Genomic DNA, 26,201 nt, shown 5'->3' on the forward strand with positions numbered 1-26,201 from the left:
CTCTACTCTACTCTACCCTCACAGTCACAGAGAAAGGGTAGGACTCTACTCTACTCTACCCTCACAGTCACAGAGAAAGGGTAGGACTCTACTCTACTCTACCCTCACAGTCACAGAGAAAGGGTAGCCCTCTACTCTACTCTACCCTCACAGTCACAGAGAAAGGATAGGGCTCTACTCTACTCTACCCTCACAGTCACAGAAAAAGGGTAGGACTCTACTCTACTCTACCCTCACAGTCACAGAGAAAGGGTAGGACTCTACTCTACTCTACCCTCACAGTCACAGAGAAAGGGTAGGACTCTACTCTACCCTCACAGTCACAGAGAAAGGGTAGGACTCTACTCTACTCTACCCTCACAGTCACAGAGAAAGGGTAGGGCTCTACTCTACTCTACCCTCACAGTCACAGAGAAAGGGTAGGACTCTACTCTACTCTACCCTCACAGTCACAGAGAAAGGGTAGGGCTCTACTCTACTCTACCCTCACAGTCACAGAGAAAGGGTAGGGCTCTACTCTACTCTACCCTCACAGTCACAGAGAAAGTGTAGGGCGCTACTCTACTCTACCCTCACAGTCACAGAGAAAGGGTAGGACTCTACTCTACTCTACCCTCACAGTCACAGAGAAAGGGTAGGGCTCTACTCTACTCTACCCTCACAGTCACAGAGAAAGTGTAGGGCTCTACTCTACTCTACCCTCACAGTCACAGAGAAAGTGTAGGGCTCTACTCTACTCTACCCTCACAGTCACAGAGAAAGTGTAGGGCTCTACTCTACTCTACCCTCACAGTCACAGAGAAAGTGTAGGGCTCTACTCTAGGGTAGGACGGTATCCATATTTTCATACTTTCATACCGTTCCTGTACCAAACTGAGGTATACGGTATTAGCGGCAGTGCACACATGGGGCGCTATTTCTTTCAACAACAAAAAACAAAACAACTTGACTCACAAAACAAATGAAGGCAGCAGGGATCTTTATCCGGGAGGGAATTGATTGTCTCTTCAAGAATGAGTGATCATCATTGCATGTCCTCAAACCGCTTTCCAATTCAATGTGCCTGTTTTATAGACAGCAGTATTCCTGTCTTACAGCCACCTCTGATCTCCCTCTCATATTCGCAAGTAAAACATGACCCTTAGAAAAGGTTAAAGAACCGGATGGGATGGACCTCTCTATATTACACCCAGGACTGCATTCCAAACCAATGATGAACCAAAAACATTGTACACTACTGGCCATTAGTTACATCATCATAGCTGTGACAACGCAGTGCTGCTCTCTATTGTCCGTTTGAAAGCTTGCTTCATTTAAATGTCTCTCCACTTTGAAACCTTGAGTGTAATGTCGTACATGATGTTTGTGTTGCTTGCCTTTGTTCGGGCGTTGTGTTATACAATAACCAAACCTTTGGTGGACCTCCAGAGAACCCTCTCAAAAAAGGTTTCCAAGGCAACCCCAGAACCCGCACCAATTAGAACTCACAAAGGCTCTCCCCAACACTAAACTGCCCGGAGATTGGAGAGGAAAGAAGATCAACCGAAAGAACACGGCATTAAACAAACAGACAAGTGGACTGACTGTGTGGGTGTGAGACGTGTGTTTGGGGAGAAGATTCGATTTGAGCATGTCCCGTAGGCTTTTCTCCGCTCACTGTGTAACACACCCACGCACACACACACACACACACACACACACACACACACACACACACACACACACACACACACACACACACACACACACACACACACACACACACACACACACACACACACACACACACACACACACACACACACACACACACACACACACACACACACACACACACACACACACCTTATCAGGGTTCATGCTCTGTTATTGCCAGAGAGCTCTTAGAACGCCACAGGGAAAATCAATAGCAAATAGTTTAGAGTGGCTGATATGTGTGAACGCTGCTTAGAGTATTGATGGGACACTGCTGTGGCTGGTCTGCTCTTTGGGCATACATGTACTAAGGCAGGCAGGAGGCAGCTTTGTTCAAATAGCTGATTTTCATTGGTTCCCCCGTTTGTGTGTGCGACAAACGTGCCTGAGTGCACTTGTGCACATGTACCTGCGTATATATTTGTTCCTGGATGTGTGTGTCTGTGTATGTGCTTGCGTGTGTATGTGGAAGGGTGTGGATATAACAGTGTGTGGCTTTTGTTGTTGTTGGTGTCGCTGACAACAATGCTGACATCAATGCTGGAGGTGTGTGAGTGTCTGCACTGACCTGTGACTAAGGTGAAGGTACTGAAGACCTCAAACAGTGTCACACTATTGACTTTAACCCGTCCTTTCTCCTCTCCTCTAGGTCATCACCCAACCAGGGAAGAGCTTAGGCGTGTCCCTCACCATGGCAACAACATCTTCCCACGCATCCTGCATTCTGACACACACGCTCCTCTTGTGTGTGTGTGTGTGTGTGTGTGTGTCTCTCTCTCTCGCTCTCTCTCATCTTCTCCATTACCCATATCCACTTTCTTACTACACCCTCCTCCTATTTGCTCTCTCTCTCTCTCTCTCTCTCTCTCTCTCTCTCTCACACACTCGGTCAATCTCCCCTGTCCTCTCATGCTCTGCCATTCCACTCGCTAATGTTGGACCAGCCACTCGCTAAAACATGTTCTCTACAGCATGCAAGGGATCCGTGGGCGAGTCAAGGTAGGCTTGAACCTTGAGGAGGACAGTACTATAGAGGTCATGTCATATACGCTCTATTCCTGTTTTGTTTTCTCTGACTGCTGTGACAAGAAGACAGTGGGAGGTGGCATGAGTGAGTGTGAGAGACCGTGTTAAACTGTTGCTGTGTGTTTGCAAGCGTGAGAGCCCTGCCAGCTGCAGCCTGGCTGCTGTGTGTGAGAGAGAGAGAGAGAGAGAGAGAGAGAGAGAGAGAGAGAGAGCAATGGAGAGAGAGAGGTAGAATGTGGGTCTGCTTAGCTGCCAGTCATATCTCAGGCGCTGCCCGTGCAGAAGTATTTACTTCAGTGTGGGTGTGTGTGTGTGTGTGTTTTTTGTGAGTGTGTGGGTAAAGGCATTTTGCGGATGTTACATTATCCAGATGTGTGTGTGTGTGTGTGTGTGTGTGTGTGTGTGTGTGTGTGTGTGTGTGTGTGTGTGTGTGTGTGTGTGTGTGTGTGTGTGTGTGTGTGTGTGTTCATCAGTGTGTATGATTATTCCCTCTGTGTCAATGGAGGCTTCTGAGGGAGTGTGTTCACCAAGACACACGCACAAGCTTCTGAAAGCCAGCCCTTGTGAATGAAGTGGCTGATTGACGGTTCAATTTACACAGCTTCATCTCTGGAAATGGAAATGAACAACACGAGCCACATTCTGGTACATCAAGTGCAATATGGAACAGATGGAGCTACCCCTGTCTAATATATACACCCAGTCATGCAGCTAAAGAGAGGATGTGGGTGATAGATGCACATCTCCCATTGTCAAGTTCTGCAACGTCTTGGTTTATTTCTTGCCATCCTCTTGGTGACAGCTGTAAATAGAACCATAATGGGATCTTCTCAGGTGCACTGCTGCCTCTCAGATCTCTGCCAGCCGGTCTCCAGCTACGGGAGGTGATATGTAGATCAGTGGAGGCTGGTGGCAGGAGCTATAGGAGGATGGGCTCATTGTAATGGCTGGATTGGAATTGATGGATAGGAGTCAAACGTGTGGTTTCCATATGTTTGATGTGTTTGATACTGTTCCATCTATTCCATTTCAGCCTTTAGAAAATAGCCCGTCCTCCTATAGCTCATCCCACCAGCCTTCACTGATGTAGATAAGGACTACGCTCCACAGATTCATTTAGATGTTTGGTCAAGTGTTGGCTGTTTCTGAGCAGTCATCATGTTTCTATAAATGACAGCAGATGAATCTTTGAAACATGATGTTGGCCTTTACAGCCAAGCCTGGTCTCAGATCTGTCTGTGCTGCCTTGCCAACTCCTATGGTCTTTGAGTTGACAAGGTAGCACAAACAGATTTGGGACAAGGCTATATATAAAGCCATTCTCCTTCTTTAATATGTACAGTGCCTTGCAAAAGTATTCGTCCCCCTTGGCGTTTTTCCTATTTTGTTGCATTACAACCTGCAATTTAAATATATTTTTTATTTGGATTTCATGTAATGGACATACACAAAATAGTCCATTTTGGTGAAGTGAAATTGAAGAAATAGCTTGTTTCAAAAGATTATTTAAAAACATTTTTACGGAAAAGTGGTGCATGCATACAATTGAAGTCGGAAGTTTACATACACCTTAGCCAAATACATTTAAACTCAGTTTTTCACAATTCCTGACATTAATCCTAGTAATCCTAGTAATCCTAGTAATTCCCTGTCTTAGGTCAGTTAGGATCACCACTTTATTTTAAGAAAGTGAAATGTCAGAATAATAGCAGAGAGAATGATTTATTTCAGCTTTTATTTCTTTCATCACATTCCCAGTGGGTCAGAAATGTACATACACTCAATTAGTATTTGGTAGCATTAACTTGGGTCAAACGTTTCAGGTAGCCTTCCACAAGCTTCCCACAATAAGTTGGGTGAATTTTGGCCCATTTCTCCTGACAGAGCTGGTGTAACCGAGTCAGGTTTGTAGGCCTCCTTGCTCGCACACGCTTTTACAGTTCTGCCCAAACATTTTCTATAGGATTGAGGTCAGGGCTTTGTGATGGCCACTCCAATACCTTGACTTTGCTGACCTTGAGCTATTTTGCCACAACTTTGGAAGTATGCTTGGGGTCATTGTCCATTTGGAAGACCCATTTGCGACCAAGCTTTAACTTCCTGACTGATGTCTTGAGATGTTGCTTCAATATATCCACATAGTTTTCCTGCCTCATGATGCCATCTATTTTGTGAAGTGCACCAGTCCCTCCTGCATCAAAGCACCCCCACAACATGATGCTGCCACCCCCGTGCTTCACGGTTGGGATGGTGTTCTTCGGCTTGCAAGCGGCCTTTCAGATTATGTCGATATAGGACTCGTTTTACTGTGGATATAGATACTTTTGTACCTGTTTCCTCCAGCATCTTCACAAGGTCCTTTGCTGTTGTTCTGGGATTGATTTGCACTTTTCGCACCAAAGTACGTTCATCTCTAGGAGACAGAACGCGTCTCCTTCCTGAGCGGTGTGACGGCTGCGTTGTCCCATGGTGTTCATACTTGCGTACGATGGTTTGTACAGATGAAGGTGGTACCTTCAGGGGCTTGGAAAATTCTCCCAAGGATGAACCAGGATGAACCAGGAGGTCTGGGCTGATTTCTTTTGGTTTTCCCATTATGTCAAGCAACGAGGCACTGAATTTGAAGGTAGGCCTTGAAATACATCCACAGGTACACCTCCAATTGACTCAAAGGATGTCAATTAGCCTATCAGAAGCTTCTAAAGCCATGACATAATTTTCTGGAATTTTCCAAGCTGTTTAAAGGCACAGTCAATTTAGTGTATGTAAACTTCTGATCCACTGGAATTGTGATACGTGAAATAATCTGTCTGTAAACAATTGTTGGAAAAATTATGTGTCATGCACAAAGTAGATGTCCTAACCGACTTGCCAAAACCATAGTTTGTTAACAAGAAATTTGTGGAGTGGTTGAAAAACTAGATTTAACGACTCCAACTTAAGTGTATGTAAACCTCTGACTTCAACTGTGTTTTCATTCCCTTTACTATGAAGCCCCTAAATAAGATCTATTGCAACCAATTACCTTCAGAAGTCACATAATTAGTTAAATAAAGTCCACCTGTGTGCAATCTAAGTGTCACATTATCTGTCACATGATCCAAGTATATATGCACCTGTTCTGAAAGGCTCCAGAGTCTGCAACACCACTAAGCAAGGGGCACCACCAAGCAAGCGGCACCATGAAGACTAGTTGTGTGTCACGACTTCCTCCGAAGTTGGCTCCCCTGCCTGTTCGGGTGGTGCTCGGCGGTCGTCGTCACCGTCCTACTAGCCACTACCGATTCCTTTTTCGTTTGTCTGTTGGTTTTGTCTTATTAGTTTCACCTGTGTGTATTTTAGTTTAATTAGCGTCCTTATATATAGTAGGTTGTCCCGCCCTTGTTTTGTGTGGGATAGTTTTTGTTACTCTGTTGTATGGTGGTTTTCGTGTGGTTATTCTCCTGACTATTTTGGTCCTGTGTTTTGGGCTGGTCTATTGTATGCGCCCTGTGTGTTGGCGTGACCGTTTTTGTGCGCCGGAGAATAAATTGACAATCTACTGATCCCTGCTCTCTGCGCCTGATTCCACCCACCACTCCTGGTAAATCGTGACATTGTGTAACGTAATTCGTCCTCCTCTGACGAGGAGTAGACGAGATTGGACCAATGCGCAGCGTGGTATGTGTCCATGTCAATATTTAATAAATCAACTGAACACTGAATAACAAAACAACAAAGTGAAAGAACGAAACGACAACGAAACAGTCCTGTCTGGTGAATACACACAAAAAAAAAACAATCACCCACAACTAAAATGGGAAAAACAGGCTACCTAAGTATGATTCTCAATCAGAGACAACGATCAACAGCTGCCACTGATTGAGAATGATACCAGGCCGAACACAGAAATACAACAAAGAAAAAAGAACAAAGACTACGCACCCCAACTCACGCCCTGACCAAACTAACACAAAGACAAAATAAAGGAACTAAGGTCAGAACGTGACAAGTTGTGGAGAAATATAGATCAAGGTTTGGTTATAAAAAAAATCAGAAACTTTGAACATCCCACGGAGCACCATTAAATCCCTTATTTAAAAAATGGAAAGAATACTGCACCACACCAAACCTGCCAGAAGTGAACCGCCCACCAAAGCTAATGGACCAGGCAAGGTGGGCATTAATCAGAGGCAACAAATAGACCACAGATAACCCTGTAGGAGCTGCAAAACTCCACAGCGGACATTGGAGTGTCTGTCCATAGGACCACTTTAAGCCATACACTCCACAGAGCTGGGCTTTACGGAAGAGTGGCCAGAATAAAAACATTGCTTAAATAAAAAAATCAGCAAACACGTTTAGTGTTCGCCAAAAGACATGTGGGAGACTCCCCAAACATTTGGAAGAAGGTACTCTGGTCAGATGAGACTAAAATTGAGCTTTTTGGACATCAAGGAAAACGCAAACGCAAACCCAACACGCAAACCCAACACCTCTCATCACCCCGAGAACACCATCCCCACAATGAAGCATGGTGGTGGCAGCATCATGCTGTGGGGATACCCTAAGAGACTTGCAGCTGTAATTGCTGCAAAAGGTGACTCTATAAACTATTGACTTTGGGGGGGGTGAATACTTATGCACAATCAAGTTTGCAGTTTTGTTGTCTTATTTATTTTTTTTCACAATAAAAAACATTTTGCATCTTCAAAGTGGCATGTTGTGTAAATCAAATGACACAAACCCCCCAAACATCTGTTTTAATTCCAGGTTGTAAGGCAACAAAATGGGGGGGTGAATACTTTCGCAAGCCACTGTACCTGGGTGTCTATTGGTGCACTCGTTTGGAGTGCACTCGTTCTCTTCTTCTTGTAAACTTCTCTTATTTTCATTAATTCCATCTGTAATCGTCATCTCTCTCCCTCTCTCTCTTTCTCTCTCTCTCTCTCTGTGTCTCTCTTCCTCTCTAACCTCTCTAACTTCTCTTCATCCGCGAGCCCCATTTTATACCTCACACCGTCCTTGTCATTCACTCTAATTGATTGGCCTCCATTCAATCTCATGATCTCTCATTTCCTTTTTCCCTCGTTAAATTCTCTCTCTCTGACTCTCTCTCTCTCTCTCTCTCTCTCTGACTCTCTTGCCACTCTGTCTCTCTTTCACTCTCTCTTTCCTTTCACCTCTCCCTGTCCTTTATCTTAAGTTCACCCTGAATGGATCCTTCTTTTCTCCTCTTCTCCCTCCTTCACCTTCCATCCCCCACTCTCTTCTCTCCCCCTTCTCTCTCACATTCACTCCTCCCCTCTCCATGAATGGGGGGATAAGCTCAGACTTTGATAAACTGTCAGATGAGTCACAGGGCAGTTGTATTTCCGTATCTCAAGGTTGTTTGTGTGTTTGTGTGTGTGTGTGTGTGTGTGGGGGAGGGGTTGTTTGCTCAAGCACACATTCTTTTATGGATGAAAGGTAGGTTTCTTTCCTGTCATCAGTGCATTTTTGTGGGCATATGGTAGGGCCTTATGTCACATTCCCTGAAATCCACCTACGCATCTAATAACACAGGGGAAAATCACAGGGTGCTATGCGCATACGGGTGACGAGAGGATCAAGACATGAAAGGAGGGGGGAAAGGACATGGAAGAGTAAGGGTTGAATTGTGAGAAGGGAGGGAGAATAGAGAAAAGAGTGAGGGAGAATAGAGAAAAGTTGGTGGACAACATTCTTAGGAAGAATAGGTGCAACCTAGGACCAAAAAGGTTCTACCAAAAAGGTTCCATGTAAAACCCTATCCCCTCCACAAAGAACTTTGTGAGCCCTTTTTTCTAAGGGTGCAGTATTAGGTTGGGGGGGGGTATCAGATAAAGATATGTAGATTAGCATGAAATAAAGGAAAAAGAGTAATGACAATGAAAGGGTGAGGATGAGGTACAACGTCATTATGAACATGTTAAAGTTGGCGTCACTATATATTTAACAGTTTGTCCCATGTGTGTCAATGAGTGTTTCACTGCATTCTCATGTAACATACTGCATCTGCCTGATTTAACGTCTAATATCCTGCACTCCTCCGTCTGTCCCCCTCTTCCTCCCTTAACCCACTCCCTTTACCCACTCCCTTTACCCACTCCCTTTACCCACTCCCTTTACCCACTCCCTTTACCCACTCCCTTTACCAACTCCCTTTACCCACTCCCTTTACCCACTCCCTTTACCCACTCCCTTTACCAACTCCCTTTACCCACTCCCTTTACCCACTCCCTTTACCCACTCCCTTTACCCACTCCCTTTACCCACTCCCTTTACCAACTCCCTTTACCCACTCCCTTTACCCACTCCCTTTACCCACTCCCTTTACTAACTCCCTTTACCCACTCCCTTTACCCACTCCCTTTACCCACTCCCTTTACCCACTCCCTTTACCAACTCCCTTTACCCACTCCCTTTACCCACTCCCTTTACCCACTCCCTTTACCAACTCCCTTTACCCACTCCCTTTACCCACTCCCTTTACCAACTCCCTTTACCCACTCCCTTTACCCACTCCCTTTACCCACTCCCTTTACCAACTCCCTTTACCCACTCCCTTTACCCACTCCCTTTACCCACTCCCTTTACCCACTCCCTTTACCAACTCCCTTTACCCACTCCCTTTACCCACTCCCTTTACCCACTCCCTTTACCCACTCCCTTTTTTACTTTATGATTCACTTTGAGTGCATTGCAACGTTTCCGCCTGGCCCTTGTCCAATTATCTCTCTCTCTCAATCTATAGGTTTTCTATCTATTTCTCTCAATCTATAGGTTTTCTATCTATTTCTCTCTATCTATAGGTTTTCTATCTATTTCTCTCTATCTCTCAATCTATTGGTCGTCTATCGATTTCTCTATATCTCTATCTATAGGTTTTCTATCTATTTCTCTCTATCTCTCAATCTATTGGTTTTCTATCTATTTCTCTCTATCTCTCTATCTATAGGTTTTCTATCTATTTCTCTCTATCTCTCTATCTATAGGTTTTCTATCTATTTCTCTCTATCTCTCAATCTATAGGTTTTCTATCTATTTCTCTCTATCTCTTAATCTATTGGTTTTCTATATATTTCTCTCTCTCCCTCTCTCTCTCTCTCTCTCTCTCTCTCTCTCTCTCTCTCTCTCTCTCTCTCTCTCTCTCTCTCTCTCTCTCTCTCTCTCTCTCTCTCTCTCTCTCTCTCTCCCTCTCTCTCTCCCTCTCTCTCTCATCCTCCCTCTTCTCTCCCCCCTGCTCTGTATTGCTTCCTCCCCATGACTCTTAAATCTCTAGTGGCAGGAGGTGGGGTAAAACTGAGGGACTGATAGAAAGAGCCTTGATAAAGCTGCTTACGCAGACAACAGACAGTCTGAAACATCAATACTGAGCATTGTCACTGTCACTCACTAATACAGAATAGGCAGGCATCAGGCTGAGTGTCTGATCACACTGACATTGGAACAAAGGTTTATTGATGTCTGTCTCAGTCAGGTGTCAGGGAATTCTGGCTTTGGCTATTTGGTATTGTAAAGTGTATTTGTTTCTGGTCAGGTCATGTGCTCAGGAAAAACTCCAGGCGCAAATAATGAGACAGCAATGGCGTGCAAAAGCACTCATATTGTCTTGAACATTGTATTCGATCACATGTTAATACATGTCTTTATATTCTTTAGTAATGTGTGAGGACACACACCACTGGGGAGATAATCTGCTTAGGGATAGGCGTCCCGTCAACAGGACAGTTGTAAATCATGCAGCGCCTTGTGTCACGATCACAGATTTGAGAGAAACAACAAATGTCTGTACATATCAGTGTCTTATATCATCTGAAAGCTTAAATTCTTGTTAATATAACTGCACTGTCCAATTTACAGTATCTATTACTGTGAAAAAATGCCATTCTATTGTTTGAGGGGAGCTCCTTACGACAAACACTTTTTTTCACCACGATAGGTTTGATAAATTCACCTCTGAAATGTGTACTTACATTCTGAAATCTTGTTCTGATATATCATCCAAAGGGTCTCAGAGATAACATGAAGTGTCATTTTGTTAGATAAAATCCTTTTTCATATCGTAAAAAGGTCCATATAGCATGCACGATCGATTTTGTGTTTCCACTTGTTCAATTTGCAAAGAAAGGAATCTGTGAAAATCTAACCCTAAACGTTGTTTCAACCAGTCAAATCACAAATAGTGAATAGGGTGCCATTTTGGATGAAGTGAATAGGGTGCCATTTTGGACGAAGAGAATATGGTGCCATTTTGGACTCAGAGAATAGGGTGCCATTTTGGACTCAGTGAATAGGGTGCCATTTTGGACTCAGAGAATAGGGTGCCATTTTGGACTCAGTGAATAGGGTGCCATTTTGGATGAAGAGAATATGGTGCCGTTTTGGACTCAGAGAATAGGGTGCCATTTTGGACTCAGAGAATAGGGTGCCATTTTGGACTCAGAGAATAGGGTGCCATTTTGGACGAAGAGAATATGGTGCCGTTTTGGACTCAGAGAATAGGGTGCCATTTTGGACTCAGTGAATAGGGTGCCATTTTGGACGAAGAGAATATGGTGCCGTTTTGGACTCAGTGAATAGGGTGCCATTTTGGACTCAGAGAATAGGGTGCCATTTTGGACTCAGTGAATAGGGTGCCATTTTGGACGAAGAGAATATGGTGCCGTTTTGGATGCACCCGCTGTCATTCAATTCATCTTGTCCTATTCTTTCACATCGAAGAACGTAATTTCCACTGGGGAAAAGAAAGCACCAAACATTTCTTCATTCCCATTGGGACATAAGGCCACATTGAGCACAAAATCTACAGTTAGAAAATATACATTGGGTCAGTTTAGTGAAAGGACTGATGGTGTTACCAGTTAAAGTGTAACCTCAGGGGCTTTCTGATCATATATCTAAAGCACGTGTGTCAAGGAACTGAAAAGGACATTCTTCTGTAAATATGCTGAAATGTGTAGGGACGTTATTATGTATTGGAGTTTGCAATTGAGAGCTGCTGCTTGTCAGTATTGTACAGTACAACAGTACATTGTGCCTGTGTTGAAGTATACACACTAGTATGTGTCATCAGGTCAGAGCTTGCCTAGTCTCCTTCATGTGAACGTTTACTGAGGAGTCTGAGGCCGGGATTCAATGCAAGGCGTGCTATACTGTACAACCGATAATGCGCCTATGGCAATGATCCTGCATTTGCGGAGATGGCACTCACGGTAACCACAGCATAATATGTCGGCTCAAGCAGAAATGACATTACGGATTGAAACCCAGCCTCGGATTGTACAACTGACACACAACATATTTTACACAATAGTTGTGTATCTGCATCATTTATTTTGACACAATTGTTCACCAGAACCAGACAGACGCAGATAGAGCACAGCTAGTGGTCATCCACTAGACAATAACAATGTACTTGAGCATTGTATTGGGTTTCAATGAGAGATGTTTTCATGATGGAGATAGTGATTCATGTGATAATGTGAATGGCGCCGGGCACCCAATCTGGCTCATCTAAAACACAGACAGACAGAGTGCTGCTTCACTGGGAGCGCTGCAAATTGGAGTTCAAGTGATGCTCATCTCATTTAATTGATGTTCTCTCATTCTGAAGCTTCATTACACTGTAAACCTCAAGATTTGAGGAAACCGATTTCACTTCATTATTTAATATATCAAAATTAATCAAATGAAATGTTAGTTGTCACATGCTTTGTGACAGGTATAGGTATAGACTAACAGTGAAATGCTTACTTAAGGCACCGCTTGCCATGTGGTAGCAAAGAGAACAGTCTATGACTCGGGTGGCTGGAGTCTGTGACAATTTTTAGGGCCTTTCTTTGACACTGCCTGGTATAGAGGTCCTGGATGGCAGGGAGCTCAGCCCCAGTGATGTACTGGGCTGTAGGCACTACCCTCTGTTGCCCCTTGTGGTCGGATGCCCAGCAGTTGCCATATCAAGCGGTGATGCAGCCAGTCAAGATGCTCTCAATGGTGTATCTGTAGAACTTTGAGGAGCTGATGCCAAATCTTTTCAGCCTGCTAAGAGGGAAGAGGCGTTGCCGTGCCTTCTTCACGACTGTGTCGGTATGTGTGGGCCATGTCAATTCCTTAGTGATGTGGACACAGGAACATGTAGCTATCGACCCGCTCCACAACAGCTCCGTCTATGTTGATTGGGTCGTGCTCGGCCCTCTGTTTCTTGTAGTACACGATCAGCTTCTTTGTCTTGTTGACGTTGAGAGAAAGGTTGTTTCAGAGTACAGTTAATTGATGTGATTTTGTAGTCAATACTCAAACCAATAGAGTCACTGTCACCATATAGGGCATCCAGATTTGAGTTGTATCAGATTGAAATGTTTGAGTAAATCAAAACATTGAACTTTAAGCTCAGTATTAATTAAATACAAAAGTTAGTGGTTTGAACTCTAAACAGATGTGAGAGGACATTTTTTATATGAAGTTTATCACGTTTTTGGGAAGACCCAGATGCAGAGTGTCGAAGTAACAAAAGTTTATTACTAGAACAGGGGGCAGGCAAAACGACAGGTCAAGGGCAGGCAGAGGTCAGTAATCCAGATCAGAGTCCAAAAGTACAGAACGGCAGGCAGGCTCAGGGTCAGGGCAGGCAGAGGTCAATAATACAGTGTGGTGGGACAAGGTACAGGACGGCGGGCAGGCTCAGGGTCAGGGCAGGCAGTATGGTCAAAACCAGGAAAACTGGAACTAGAAACAAACAAGAGCAAGGGGAAACCCGCTGGAAGGCTTGACGAACAAAACAAACTGGCAACAGACAAACAGAGAACACAGGTATAAATACACCGGGGATAATGAGGGGAGATGGGAGACACCTGGTGGGGGGTGGAGACAAGCACAAAGACAGGTGATACAGATCAGGGACAAAAGTTGATTTAACTTAGAATACAGACATTTTGTAACTCTGTTGTAAAGTCTTTATAAGACAATAAATTACATATCTCATAAGGCCTTATTTTTTAATATATTTTTTAATTAAACATTTTACCCAAGTAAACAGGTGCAAAAAAATCTGATTGGATTAGTTTAATATTATTTGTCTTTGTGTCGCATAAGATGAATCTATCAATCAATGTACAGTATATTCCCCTTATGTATAGGCTACCTCTGCTGTATCCCTCACCAACTCCTATGCAGTTTAGAATAGTATGGATGTCAAACAACAACCAACGGCTGTAACGTTTATTATGGGTTAAAAAGATACTCCAGGCCACTCTTCAATGTCTAAAAATAAAAACAAAGGTCTATCTGCTGTAGTGCATGCTGGGAAATATGATAGTTAGTTGTACTTTCATTCATGTCAACAATTACTTGACTAACTGTAACGGCTTTCTTCCGTCGAAGGAGAGTCGGACCAAAATGCAGCGTGGTTAGTTCGATACATCTTTAATAATGAAAAAAACCATGAACAATACAAAAACAACAAACGGAATGTGAAAACCTATACAGCCTTTATAAAAAAAATAAAACATAATTTATTATCTTCAATACCATTCATTCTTTACAACTCATAATTTTCATACATACTCAAATAATGGTATTTTAATTAAACTAATTTAACTAAACATAAACCCCAAACAAAACCTCAGGGGAGCATCTTCCCTCCCCGTCACCCTACAAAAATACCATTCCCTATCTCTCCGTCCCTAATCTATCCTCTTACAAATCTAAATGACACCCAGCCCTAAACCCCCCTTCCACCTCTCCCGAGCAGCATGCTGCCCCCACTTCCTCTCCTCCCTCTTCATCCTCCCCCTCAAATCTCCTTCCACCCTCCTCACTATCCCTTCCACCCTCCAATCTCTCACTGTCTTCACCATGTTCTGCCTGGCTTCCCACAGCCCCCGTTTAAAGAGACTCATGAGAAGCCAGAGCAGAAACCTGTCCCTATCCGTCCCTCTCACTCTCCCTACACCTCTCTCTAACCTGGCCATGTCACACCCTGGCCTGACCAAATAAATAAAGAAAACACAAAATACTAAGACCAAGGCGTGACACTAACCTCTGCTTGAACCAATTGTAATTTCTATGTGATATTAGCTAACAAATGTGAGTACCTAGTTGTCCTGACAGATTTTGAGGTAGAAATATTTAGTAGGTTAAGGCTCAACAAACAATACAACAAATGATTATGTCAACAGTTGTTTCAACTTTACAACCAAGTTGTGGAAACTTGCTGTGATAAAGTTGTACTTACTTAAAAAGTTATCATTTGTGTCATAACATTTTCAAAAACATAGTTGATATGACTTCTCGTTTAGTTTTGAGTGAGTACCACGTAGACATTTGAAGTAAGAAAGACTTTTCATTGACTTTGATATCAACAAAAACATGACTTGGCGTTTATAGTGATTCCAGATACTAGACAGTGTGGATGAGGCTACTGGTTGCAGTGTTTCTTGTGTCAAATATAGGAAAAACCTTGTATTTCAAAACAGAGAAAACTAGTAATAGTCATAGCTGTTTATTTTAGTCCTTAACATGTAGCAGAGCTGTTGCAGGAAGGGCCATCCTTTGTTCACAGTCACATTGCATCTGTGTTCCAAATGGCACATTATTCCCTATATACAGTAGTGTACTATATAGAAAATAGGGTGCCCTTTCATAATTTGAGCGAAATAAGCTTTTTGTCCGTATGGAAGATTTCTGGGATCTTTTATTTCAGCTGATAAATCATGGGACCAACACTTTACATGTTGCGTTTATATTTTTGCTCAGTGTATATACAGCATATTTGGCTTTTTCCTGGCAGGAGTGGCACGAGGGAAATTGACAGTACATCCATAATTCAGACATGTCTAAAGCAGTGAATGTACTGTACAGTACATCGGAATGTTCCGGAACATGTACTGTACAGTACATCTGAATTGATGGACATTGATGGAAATATGGACACTGATGGACATTGATGGAAATACATAAATCAAATAGTGCCCTCATGAATACAGCTGTGGTAAGAGCATAACAGAGGAAGTGACACTGGCTGTGGCAACATGTCCTTCCTTCTTGTGGGCAGGTTGAGAGTGGGGGAGGGTATAGGATGTAGGTGTGATGGAAATTTCAGTTCAGTTCTCTCTCACAGCTTCGTAGACAACAGGTGTAGACTAACAATGAAATGCGTACTTACGGGTCTTTTTCCAACAGTGCAGTTCAAGATGCAAAAGACTAATAGTTAGCCAACGAATAAATACACAGTGAGTGTGAGAGAGTTTGAGAGAGTTTGAGAGAGAGAGTTTGAGAGAGAGAGTTAGAGAGAGAGAGAGAGAGAGAGAGAGAGAGAGAGAGAGAGAGAGAGAGAGAGAGAGAGGTTAAGGGGAGGGAGAGAGAGAGAGAGAGAGAGAGAGAGAGAGAGAGAGAGAGAGAGAGAGAGAGAGAGAGAGAGAGAGAGAGAGGTTAAGGGGAGGGAGAGAGAGAGAGAGAGAGAGAGAGAGAGAGACAGAGAGAGAGAGGCCCCTCCCAGCCACAGGCTCTCTCCTCCCCGTGTGTGTGGGGCTGAGTTGTGTGCTGAGAGGAGCGCAAGTGCCAAACTGTGTGCAGAGGCAGGACAGGTGAGGGAGCAGAGCAGCACTGCCTACACTTCTTCAAAGACCGAGAGAGAGAAAGAGAGGAGTGAGACAAAAGAAAGTGAGAGTGTCAGTCCCAGAGACGTGCGCCCCTGTCAGAATGCTGAGAAGAAAGAGGAGTGTATCCTTTGGGGGATACGGCTGGTACGTTACCTTAACTCTCTTAGGGCTGGTGGCTGGCGGTGTGGCCTGAACGTGGGTGTGAATTCAGCAGGCTGCCGTTGTTCAGACTAGAGTTGAATGTGTTTTGAAAGGAACGATGGGTGAAGGGCTTTATCTGTTCCACTGTGTGTGTGTGTGTGTGTGTGTGTGTGTGTGTGTGTGTGTGTGTGTGTGTGTGTGTGTGTGTGTGTGTGTGTGTGTGTGTGTGTGTGTGTGTGTGTGTGTGTGTGTGTGTGTGTGTGTGTGTGTGTGTGTGTGTGTGTGCACGTGCAACACTTCTGCAGCAGTTTGACAGGCTGCTGTTCTGTCTCTGTACTGTCTCTACAAGGGGGATTGATCACAGATGGTTATCAATTAGATAGCTTGGTGTTATTGTCCTCTCATCTGTAGGATTCTGTTTGTGTTTCTCTAGTGGTGTTTTTAATCTAGATATTTACCTCTGGAATGCAGAAAATGTGAAGAAAATTTTGTTTTTCTTTTAAGTTTGTTTAATGACACATCTATCTTGTTTATAATTATTGTTAGGTATGGCTAAAAGAGAAGTTTGTGTGCTCAGTTCAGACATTGACTTTGACTCCTCGACCTCCATGGTTACTAAAGAGGACATCTGGGATTCAAACGACAACAAAGCAGACACCCTGCCACTTGTTTGGTAAACAGCTGAGGAATGGGACCATCCCATGAGATCCAAATAAAAACTGTTTTTAAGCTAAACAGTTTTTGTTTATAATTATATTGTTTATGGAGTAAAACAAACTCATATGTTGGGCAAGACAGTTGAACTAAGCTCATGAGGCATTTATAAGTTATATTCTTCAAGAATCAACAGCCATACCAGATTGACCTTTTCAAGTGCATTTCTTACACTACTTATGTCAGCTCATGAATGTATGTACGACCTCAGTTTGCATGACCAATATGAGATGTTCATGTGTGAGAGTTCAAGAGTTGTATGGACATTTCAGTGGCTCTCTGTGAGAACTGAAAAGGCCTCAATTGTGTCAGAAGAGAGAAATGCTGACAAAGTGTGGTGAATGGAGCTTAGCATCACACCCTCACACACTTCAGTTCAGGTACACACACACACACACACACACATTTTGTGTTTATGTGTGTGTTACTGTTGCTGTATAGCAGTGTTTCCCAACCCTGGTCCTCCAGTACCCCTAAACAGCACACATTGATTCAACTAATCAACGAACCATCAATCCCTCAATGAGCTGAATGAGGTGTTCTTTTCCAGGGCTACAATGGAAATGTGTTCTGTTGGGGGGTACTGGAGGACCAGGGTTGGGAAACACTGCTACAGAGAGACCATGAGACAGCTTAGGAAGATAGCTGGTGAACTACCCTCCCTCAACTCAACCTCAATGTTTTACTGCATCGATGCCGTCAACCCACCATGGAGGCAATATGTTAATACACTCAAACCACTTCCTCATGCTGAAACAGGCTGTATTGTGTCCAAACAGGCACGGTGTTGACTATAGTCCAACCAGCAGAGGTTAAAAGGTGCTGAAATTAATTACTGCGTCCACGCTGAAGTAATCACTGTTAGGAGTTTTGCTAAGCTACAGCTTTCTACTGTTGCTCTAGAGTTGGGAACTCCGTTATCTGTGGCCTGCCAGGTGTGTGCCAGCTCTGCCAGTCTGCTGGCAGTTCTGAAGGTCAGGCCGGACATTAGAGAGAGGGAGGTGTCAGGCCCATCAGATGGTGAAGGAGAGATAGAAAGTAATGAGGGAGGAGGAGAAGAAGAGGTAGCATAAGGAGAGGTGGTAGATCATTAATAATCCATGGCACCTGTGATGCTGAGGCACATTTGTTTTTGATGGAGGACTGCCTTCACTCTCCACTGCATGTCTGTGTATTTATAGTAAAGGCAAACACGCGCACGCACACACTCACACACACACGCACACACTCACACACACACACGCACACACTCACACACACACACGCACACACTCACACACACACGCACACACTCACACACACACACGCACACACTCACACACACACACGCACACACTCACACACACACTCACACACACGCACACACACACGCACACACACACGCACACCACACACACGCACACACTCACACACGCACACTCACACACACACACACGCGCACGCACACACACACACACACGCATGCACACGCACACACTCACACACACACACACACACGCACACACACACACACGCACGCACGCGCACGCACTCACACACACACACACGCACGCACACACACACACACACACACATGCACTCGCACGCGCACGCACGCATTCACACACACACACACACGCACTCGCACGCGCACACACGCACTCACACACACACGCACACACACACACACACACACACACACACACACACACACACACACACACACACACACACACACACACACACACACACACACACACACACACACACACGCGCACGCACGCACGCACTCACACGCACGCACGCACGCGCGCACGCACACACACACACACACACACACATACACACACACACACACACACGCACGCGCGCGCACACAAGCATGCACACACACACACTCAATATAGATGGAGAGATGTAGTCACAGGGTGTGTGCAGGCTTCCTATTAGACAATGTTCTTGAGTTGGTGAATGCATTAGCTTTGTGGTCAGGCCAGGGCAGGGCCATATTTCAGCTCCATAAAGCCTCAGAATCATTGTCCCTCAGAATCATGGTACACAGCCAGTGTGGCAGGGTGGAGACAGCAGAGGAGGGTGGAGAGGCTGACTGGGCGAGGATGACCACACTGTGATGCCTCTTACATGGGGGGGGGTCACTTTATGGTTGTTGTTGACCAGGGATGACGATGATTACACAGAGGCCATTCATAGAAGCATCCAGAAATATTGTGACAATGATATTCAAAGCATTGGACAACATTCAAAACATATTTGTTTATGTCTGAGCTGACAAGGAAGCTGGAGTAGACATCAAATGGCACCTTATTCCCATATACTGCACCTCTTTTGACCAAGGGGCTAAGGTCTATGGTCAAAAGGGATGGAAAAGGGTACATTTTGGGATGCAGTCATAGATACTACTAGGCTAAGTGACATACAGCTTTAGTTAGGGAGGATAAGGTCTACTGTACTACATGTGTCTTGAAAGTTTCAGGCCAGTTGTCGTGAAGGTCATTCATGGTTATGAGAGGTGTCCACTCATGTCTATGATGGCATTATGCAGGGTTCACCACACACAGACAAAACACAACGCCCACCAACACCACTACCAAATATATGTTTTATCTTATTTGTTTTTATAATGTAAAACCAGACTGATTTTCAGCCTTTAGAATTACCAAAGTAACAGGCAGTGGTTTTAAATCATTAACCGTCATTAAAATCATTAAATCATTAATTAATTTGTTTTTTTGCTGTTTCCTTGTAGAAAATGTTGAAATGTCTATTGCTTCCTCTTTTCTTCGTGGATTTCTATTCTAACCAGCGGAGTCTGGGACTGAAGTGAATGAAGTACGATAACAACTGCTCTTGAAAAGGTCAAACAATTACAGCCAGCCAGAGTCAGGGGGTGAATGGCTGGTTTCGATGGTTTATGTAGGTCTGTCATGGAAATCAGTTCATTCTCGATGACTGGCCTGTAAATGTGTTCATGTTTGAACTCCATGCATCTCAATGCATCTAAAATGTCTCTATACAACACTAGTTATTTCATCTATTACATTGGAAGGGCCAACCATGTAACATCCTGCTAGCGCAACATAATTACGTGATAACATATACATCATGTTTTGCTTCATGACCAATAACCTCTCTCTCTCTCTTCCTTTCTCTTTCTCTTTCTCTTTCTCTTTCTCTTTCTCTTTCTCTTTCTCTTTCTCTTTCTCTTTCTCTTTCTCTTTCTCTCTCCCTTTCTCTCTCTCTCTCTCTCTCTCTCTCTCTCTCTCTCTCTCTCTCTCTCTCTCTCTCTCTCTCTCTCTCTCTCTCTCACTCTCTAGGATTGACAAGTCCACAATCGCAGCTCTGAAAGGCCGGTAAGTGTTCCATTGACACTGAGTTGAGAGGAGCCGAAGGCCCCGTGGCCCTCTGTGATTTAATCTCCGGTCCGCTTCCACTGAACTATACACCATTTATTTATCCACAGTCATGTACTATTCTACTGTCCTTTTTTGCAACTGTTTTCCTCCTTCGCTGACTGCCTTGTGGGAGTTCACACGCTGTGATGCGGGGGATGTCGCAGAATATCTGCATTCACAGAGAGAGTTAAAAGGAGGGGGCGAGAGAGAAAAGCAGTGGGGGAGAGGGGGAGGGATGGGGAGAGGAAGAGAAGATGGGGAGAGGAAGAGAAGATGGGGAGAGGAAGAGAAGATGGGGAGTGTGAGGAGAAGAAGGTCCCGTGTGGCTCAGTTGGTAGAGCATGGCGCTTACAACACCAGTAGAGCGTGGCGCTTGCAACACCAGTAGAGCGTGGCGCTTGGAACAACCAGTAGAGCGTGGCGCTTGCAACAACCAGTAGAGCGTGGCGCTTGCAACACCAGTAGAGCGTGGCGCTTGCAACACCAGTAGAGCATGGCGCTTGCAACACCAGTAGAGCGTGGTGCTTGCAACACCAGTAGAGCGTGGCGCTTGCAACACCAGTAGAGCGTGGCGCTTGCAACACCAGTAGAGCGTGGCGCTTGCAACAACCAGTAGAGCGTGGCACTTGCAACACCAGTAAAGCGTGGCGCTTGCAACACCAGTAGAGCATGGCGCTTGCAACACCAGTAGAGCGTGGCACTTGCAACACCAGTAGAGCGTGGCGCTTGCAACAACCAGTAGAGCGTGACACTTGCAACACCAGTAAAGCATGGCGCTTGCAACACCAGTAGAGCTTGGCGCTTGCAACACCAGTAGAGCGTGGCACTTGCAACACCAGTAGAGCGTGGCGCTTGCAACACCAGTAGAGCATGGCGCTTGCAACACCAGTAGAGCGTGGCACTTGCAACACCAGTAGAGCGTGGCGCTTGCAACAACCAGTAGAGCGTGACACTTGCAACACCAGTAAAGCGTGGCGCTTGGAACAACCAGTAGAGCGTGGCGCTTGCAACAACCAGTAGAGCGTGGCGCTTGCAACACCAGTAGAGCGTGGCGCTTGCAACACCAGTAGAGCATGGCGCTTGCAACACCAGGGTCGTGATTTCGATTCCCATGGGGTGCCTGTATGGAAACATTATGAAAATGTATGCACTTACTACCATAAGAGCGTCTGCTAAATTACTCAAATGTAAGAAGGGGGAAGGAGAGCCTTGGGCAAAATGGCACATGCTTGCTTAAAAATGCGTGGGTTGGCTAAGAAACACTGGCACACTCCACGCATGATTAGTGACTGCCATGCTTTCCCAGCGTTAGAGTTCAGGATGGTATGAAGTTCCTCTCTTAGCCTTTCCAATCTCCTTCATGGTTGGCTACACATACTGGAATTGACCCTACAGTGCTGAGGGGATGGTTGACTGCCTCTCCTGTTATGATGAGCATGGCAGGCAGCCAGACACACACAAACTGAGCCGCTGTGTGCGTAGGTGTTTGCGTGATTGTGTTTACCTGTGGAAGAAGACCGCCTCAAGGAGTCTTGCTAATAGGGCATGGGTGGGGAAACTCGAGCCCATTCAATTCGGACCGCGGGAGGTTTGAGTAAAAAATAATATTTATAATAAATGCAATTTAAAAAAGAAATATATATATATATATCTTGTATTTTCTGTATTGTAATTGCAGAGCTCTCTTGTAAAAGACACACTGGTCTCGATGGTGACTGATTAAATAAAGATAACAATATATTGTGCATTTGGAAAGTATTCAGACCCCTTGACTTTTTCCACATTTTGTTACGTTACAGCCTTATTCTAAAATTGATTCAATTTTTTTTTCATCAATCTACACACAATATCCCATAATGACAAATTGAAAACGGGTTTTTAGAACAGAAATACCTTATTTACATAAGTATTCAGACCCTTTTCTATGAGACTCGAAATTGAGTTCAGGTGCATCCTCTTTCCATTGATCACCCTTGAGATGTTTCTACAACTTTAATTGAACTCCACCTGTGGTAAATTCAATTGATTGGACATGATTTGGAGAGGCAGACCTGTCTATATAAGGTCCCACAGTTGACAATGCATGTCCAAGCAAAAATCAAGCCATGAGGTCAAAGGAATTCCCCGTAGAGCTCCGAGACAGGATTGTGTCGAGGCACAGATCTGTGGAAGGGTAGCAAAAAATGTCTGCTGCATTGAAAGTCCAAGAACACAGTAGCCTCCATCATTCTTAAATGGACGACGTTTGGAACCACTAATACTCTTCCTAGAGCTGGCCACCCGGCCAAACTGAGCAATCGGGGGAGAAGGGCCTTGTTCAGGGAGGTGACCAAGAACCTGATGGTCACTCTGACAGAGCTCCAGAGTTCCTCTGTGGAGATGGGAGAAGGATAAACATCTCTGCAGCACTCCACCAATCAGGCCTTTATGGTAGTGGCCAGATGGAAGCCACTCCTCAGTAAAATGCACAAGACAGCCTATCCGAAATCCCTATGTGGCCCTCGAGCCAAAAACGTAGCCTACCCCTTTAATAGACGTTGCCGTAGCAAAGAGAGGTGGATTTTGTGGTAAAGCTAGAGATGTAGTAGTCTGTGTTATCCTCCCGTTGGACATGTACATTGATCCGGATTCGGCTTCACAACCGCACAGCTATTCATAGCCGCCCATGGGATGACCAAGTTCACTGCCACGCACAGACACACATCAATTCATTTTTCTTCTTCTCTTTCTCTTCCTTAACTTCTCATCCTCTCATTGATACATCTACCCTTTCCACTCTCCCTGTCCCCTTGACGGTGAGTAGAACCAGGAGGAGTACACCCTACTCTGTGGTCCGTTGGAGACCCTCCAAATCAAGGCTGCATCCCAAATGGCACCGTATTCCCTACGTGGTGGGCTACTTGTGGTAGCGCACTATGAGTGGTGCACAATGTAGGCAATAGAGGTGTATTTTAACATGCCGCCCCACACAGGATATGTTGAATAAGGTTGGCCTGTTGCCTGTCTGTTTGTATAATGCTGTTTGGAGTGGGCCTGAATATAAATGAGGTAGTCGTGACTGAGTGCGGGCCATGCTCCTGCTTTAACTGTACTGACTAGTGCTGGTCAACTGGCTGACTGGGTTGTTGGGCTGCTGGGTGTGCGTGTCTGTGTGTGTCTGTCTGTGGAAGGCTGAGCAGGGAGCAGCGGAGAGCCAGGTTCCCGCTGCCACTGTAGCTCCCTGGAGCTCCCCACTGTGTGCCCCCCAAGCGAGGTCACGTACCCGGGCATGCTGGTGAGAGAACAGGGGGCCGTGGTGGAGGGAGAGGGGGAACTTCAACGCAGCTGGCTGCAGGTGTGTGTCTGTTGTTCACCGGCTGCTGTAGAGCTGTCGCGCTCGCCGTCCTTCCCCCCTCGCTCACAGCTCTCATTAGAGCCCTGTGTGTGTGTGTGTGTGTGTGTGTGTGTGTGTGTGTGTGTGTGTGTGTGTGTGTGTGTGTGTGTGTGTGTGTGTGTGTGTGTGTGTGTGTGTGTGTGTGTGTGTGTGTGTGTGTGTGTGTGTGTGTGCGTGTGTGTGTGTGTGTGTGTGTTTTGGTGTAGTATAATTGTTTTGGTGAGATTTTGCCCATTTCTCTGAAATCATTAAACAAATTCTGGAAAGTCAAAGCCTTTTTAGTACAGTATGTATTACTGTTTTTGTGTGTGTGTGTGTGTGTGCTGGCTTACTTGCATGTCAGAGCAGGTCAGTGTGGATTTGCTGATGGACCAAGCGGGCGATGCTCCTGCGGATATGAGAGGCTGTCAACAACTCCCTCCCCCTCTCTCCCTCCTTTCTAGCCTCCTCGTTCCCCTGACACAACAAAGAGATCTCTCTGCATTCAATTGCACCCAAAGCACACCACCTCATTAATATCGCTATAATCAGGGCTGAGTGTGTGTGCGTGTGTGTTTGTGTGTGTTTGTGAGGAGATAGTGAGGACAGACAGAGGGTTGAAAGGAGGAGTGGAGGTCGGGTAACTCGCACCGTGCAAAGATGCCTCGCAAAATGTGGTGAGTCCTCTCCTATCTCCGTCTGCGTTTACCTTCTCTTTTGTCTGTTTGTCTCTTTTTTGCCGAAAACGGTGTTTGACCTGAGGCGTTTTTCTTGTGGAAGACGGAGAAAACACCCATAATACGTACCACTCCCCAGTCATTATATAAACATGCTTCTCTGGATGCTGAGCGCCTGTCTGTTGACAGGTAAAAGTTCACGGTGTTTTTTTCTTGTCTCCAGGTGTCATTAAGAAGGATTTTTCTAATCTAGAGTTTTTTTGTCAACAGTTTTCATAGGTTCATGTTTTTTTTACCAATCTCTTTTCTTACGTTTCACACTTTTCTCAGAAAGTCATCTTGGGTTGAAATGTTTAAACTATAGCTACGGTATTGAGATTATCAATGACTTCCATGTCTGATGTGTGGACATATGCTGCGTCTCAATGGTACCCGATTCCCTTTACAGTGCACTACCCACCTTCCTTTCCTTTTCCAGAGCCCTCTGGTCAAAAGTAGTGCACTATAGGGAATAGGGTGCCACTTGGGATGCGGCCATACTGTCAGAGCAGGAAGGTGATGGACAGACACACTGTCATGTCAGATGAGGGTTGTCGTGATCCTCTTATAACATATGCAATTTAGCAGACGCTTTTATCCAAAGCGACTTACAGTCATGTGTGCATACATTCTACGTATGGGTGGTCCCGGGAATCGAACCCACTACCCTGGCGTTACAAGCGCCATGCTCTACCAACTGAGCTACAGAAGGACCATTATCTGTCTGCTGTCTCTGCCCAACCCTCTCCCCTCTGTTCCCCTCTCCATCTCCCTCTCTCCCTTTCTCTCCACCTCCCTCTCTCCCTTTCTCTCCACCTCCCTCTCTCCCTTTCTCTCCACCTCTGTCCCCTCTCTCTCTCTCTCTCTCTCTCTCTCTCTCTGTGACTGACTGTGCACCGTGCAGATGTTGATCCTATAGGGAGATGTGATGTGCTGTATTTCCACCGGGGCTGCAGCTGCTGCTATTATCTCTGTAATCCTCCAGGAGGCAATTAGGAGCTGTGCAGCAAGGCTAATTCCACATTATCCCCCACTGAACCCCCCTTAGACAGTACTCACACACATTTATATACGCATGCACGCGCACACAGACACACACACACAGGAGTGTACGTGTGCCTCTGCATGTGAGCTGGTTTTCTTGGAGCAGCGATAACATGTCTGGCTCCGGCCCTTTTGGATACCTGGTTCACACTTCACCACGGGACCTTCACTTCATTACCCATATTATTATCTGAGAGAAGTCGTTTTTTTGGACTAATTAATCCATTTGCAACAGGTATAAATGTTGACCATATTCAAGGCTCGGAGACCGATTCTAAAAGAAATGACTCACACAATGCAGCTGACACCGCGCTCCTCCAACCGCCAACATCACAGCAAACGTGTCAACAACGGGGGCTATTATCCATCTGAGAGGAAATCGTGTTTGTTTCATCATTTTTCGTTGTTTTTTTTTTTTTAAGGGGGGGGGGGGGCTTAATTTGGAGGAGGGCTGGGTAAGCAAGCAAATGTCCACCTGTGCTTGTTCGGTCTCCTCTCTCGCAAGGGAGGTTTTTGTATT

The 26,201-nt window shown here is 45.0% G+C and overlaps 1 protein-coding gene across 4 annotated transcripts in view; it reads left to right on the top strand.

The window, feature by feature from the left end:
* The first annotated feature begins 2,579 nt into the window (after nt 1–2,579).
* Nucleotides 2,580–26,201, top strand: part of LOC118397239 (rap1 GTPase-activating protein 2) — a 108,327-nt gene continuing 84,705 nt past the window's right edge. Inside the window, exons 1-2 of one of the 4 annotated variants that reach the window (XM_052467386.1) lie at nt 2,580–2,694; nt 20,492–20,527. In XM_052467386.1, the coding sequence (XP_052323346.1) occupies nt 2,654–2,694; nt 20,492–20,527 (77 nt within the window). In that variant the 5' untranslated portion in view covers nt 2,580–2,653. Of the gene's footprint in view, nt 2,695–16,262; nt 16,467–20,491; nt 20,528–24,495; nt 24,599–26,201 lie in introns of those variants that run through there. The other 3 variants (XM_052467385.1, XM_052467387.1, XM_052467388.1) reach the window with 3 other exon arrangements.

This window comes from Oncorhynchus keta, chromosome 18 (assembly GCF_023373465.1).
Source record: "Oncorhynchus keta strain PuntledgeMale-10-30-2019 chromosome 18, Oket_V2, whole genome shotgun sequence".
Taxonomy (NCBI): domain Eukaryota; kingdom Metazoa; phylum Chordata; class Actinopteri; order Salmoniformes; family Salmonidae; genus Oncorhynchus; species Oncorhynchus keta.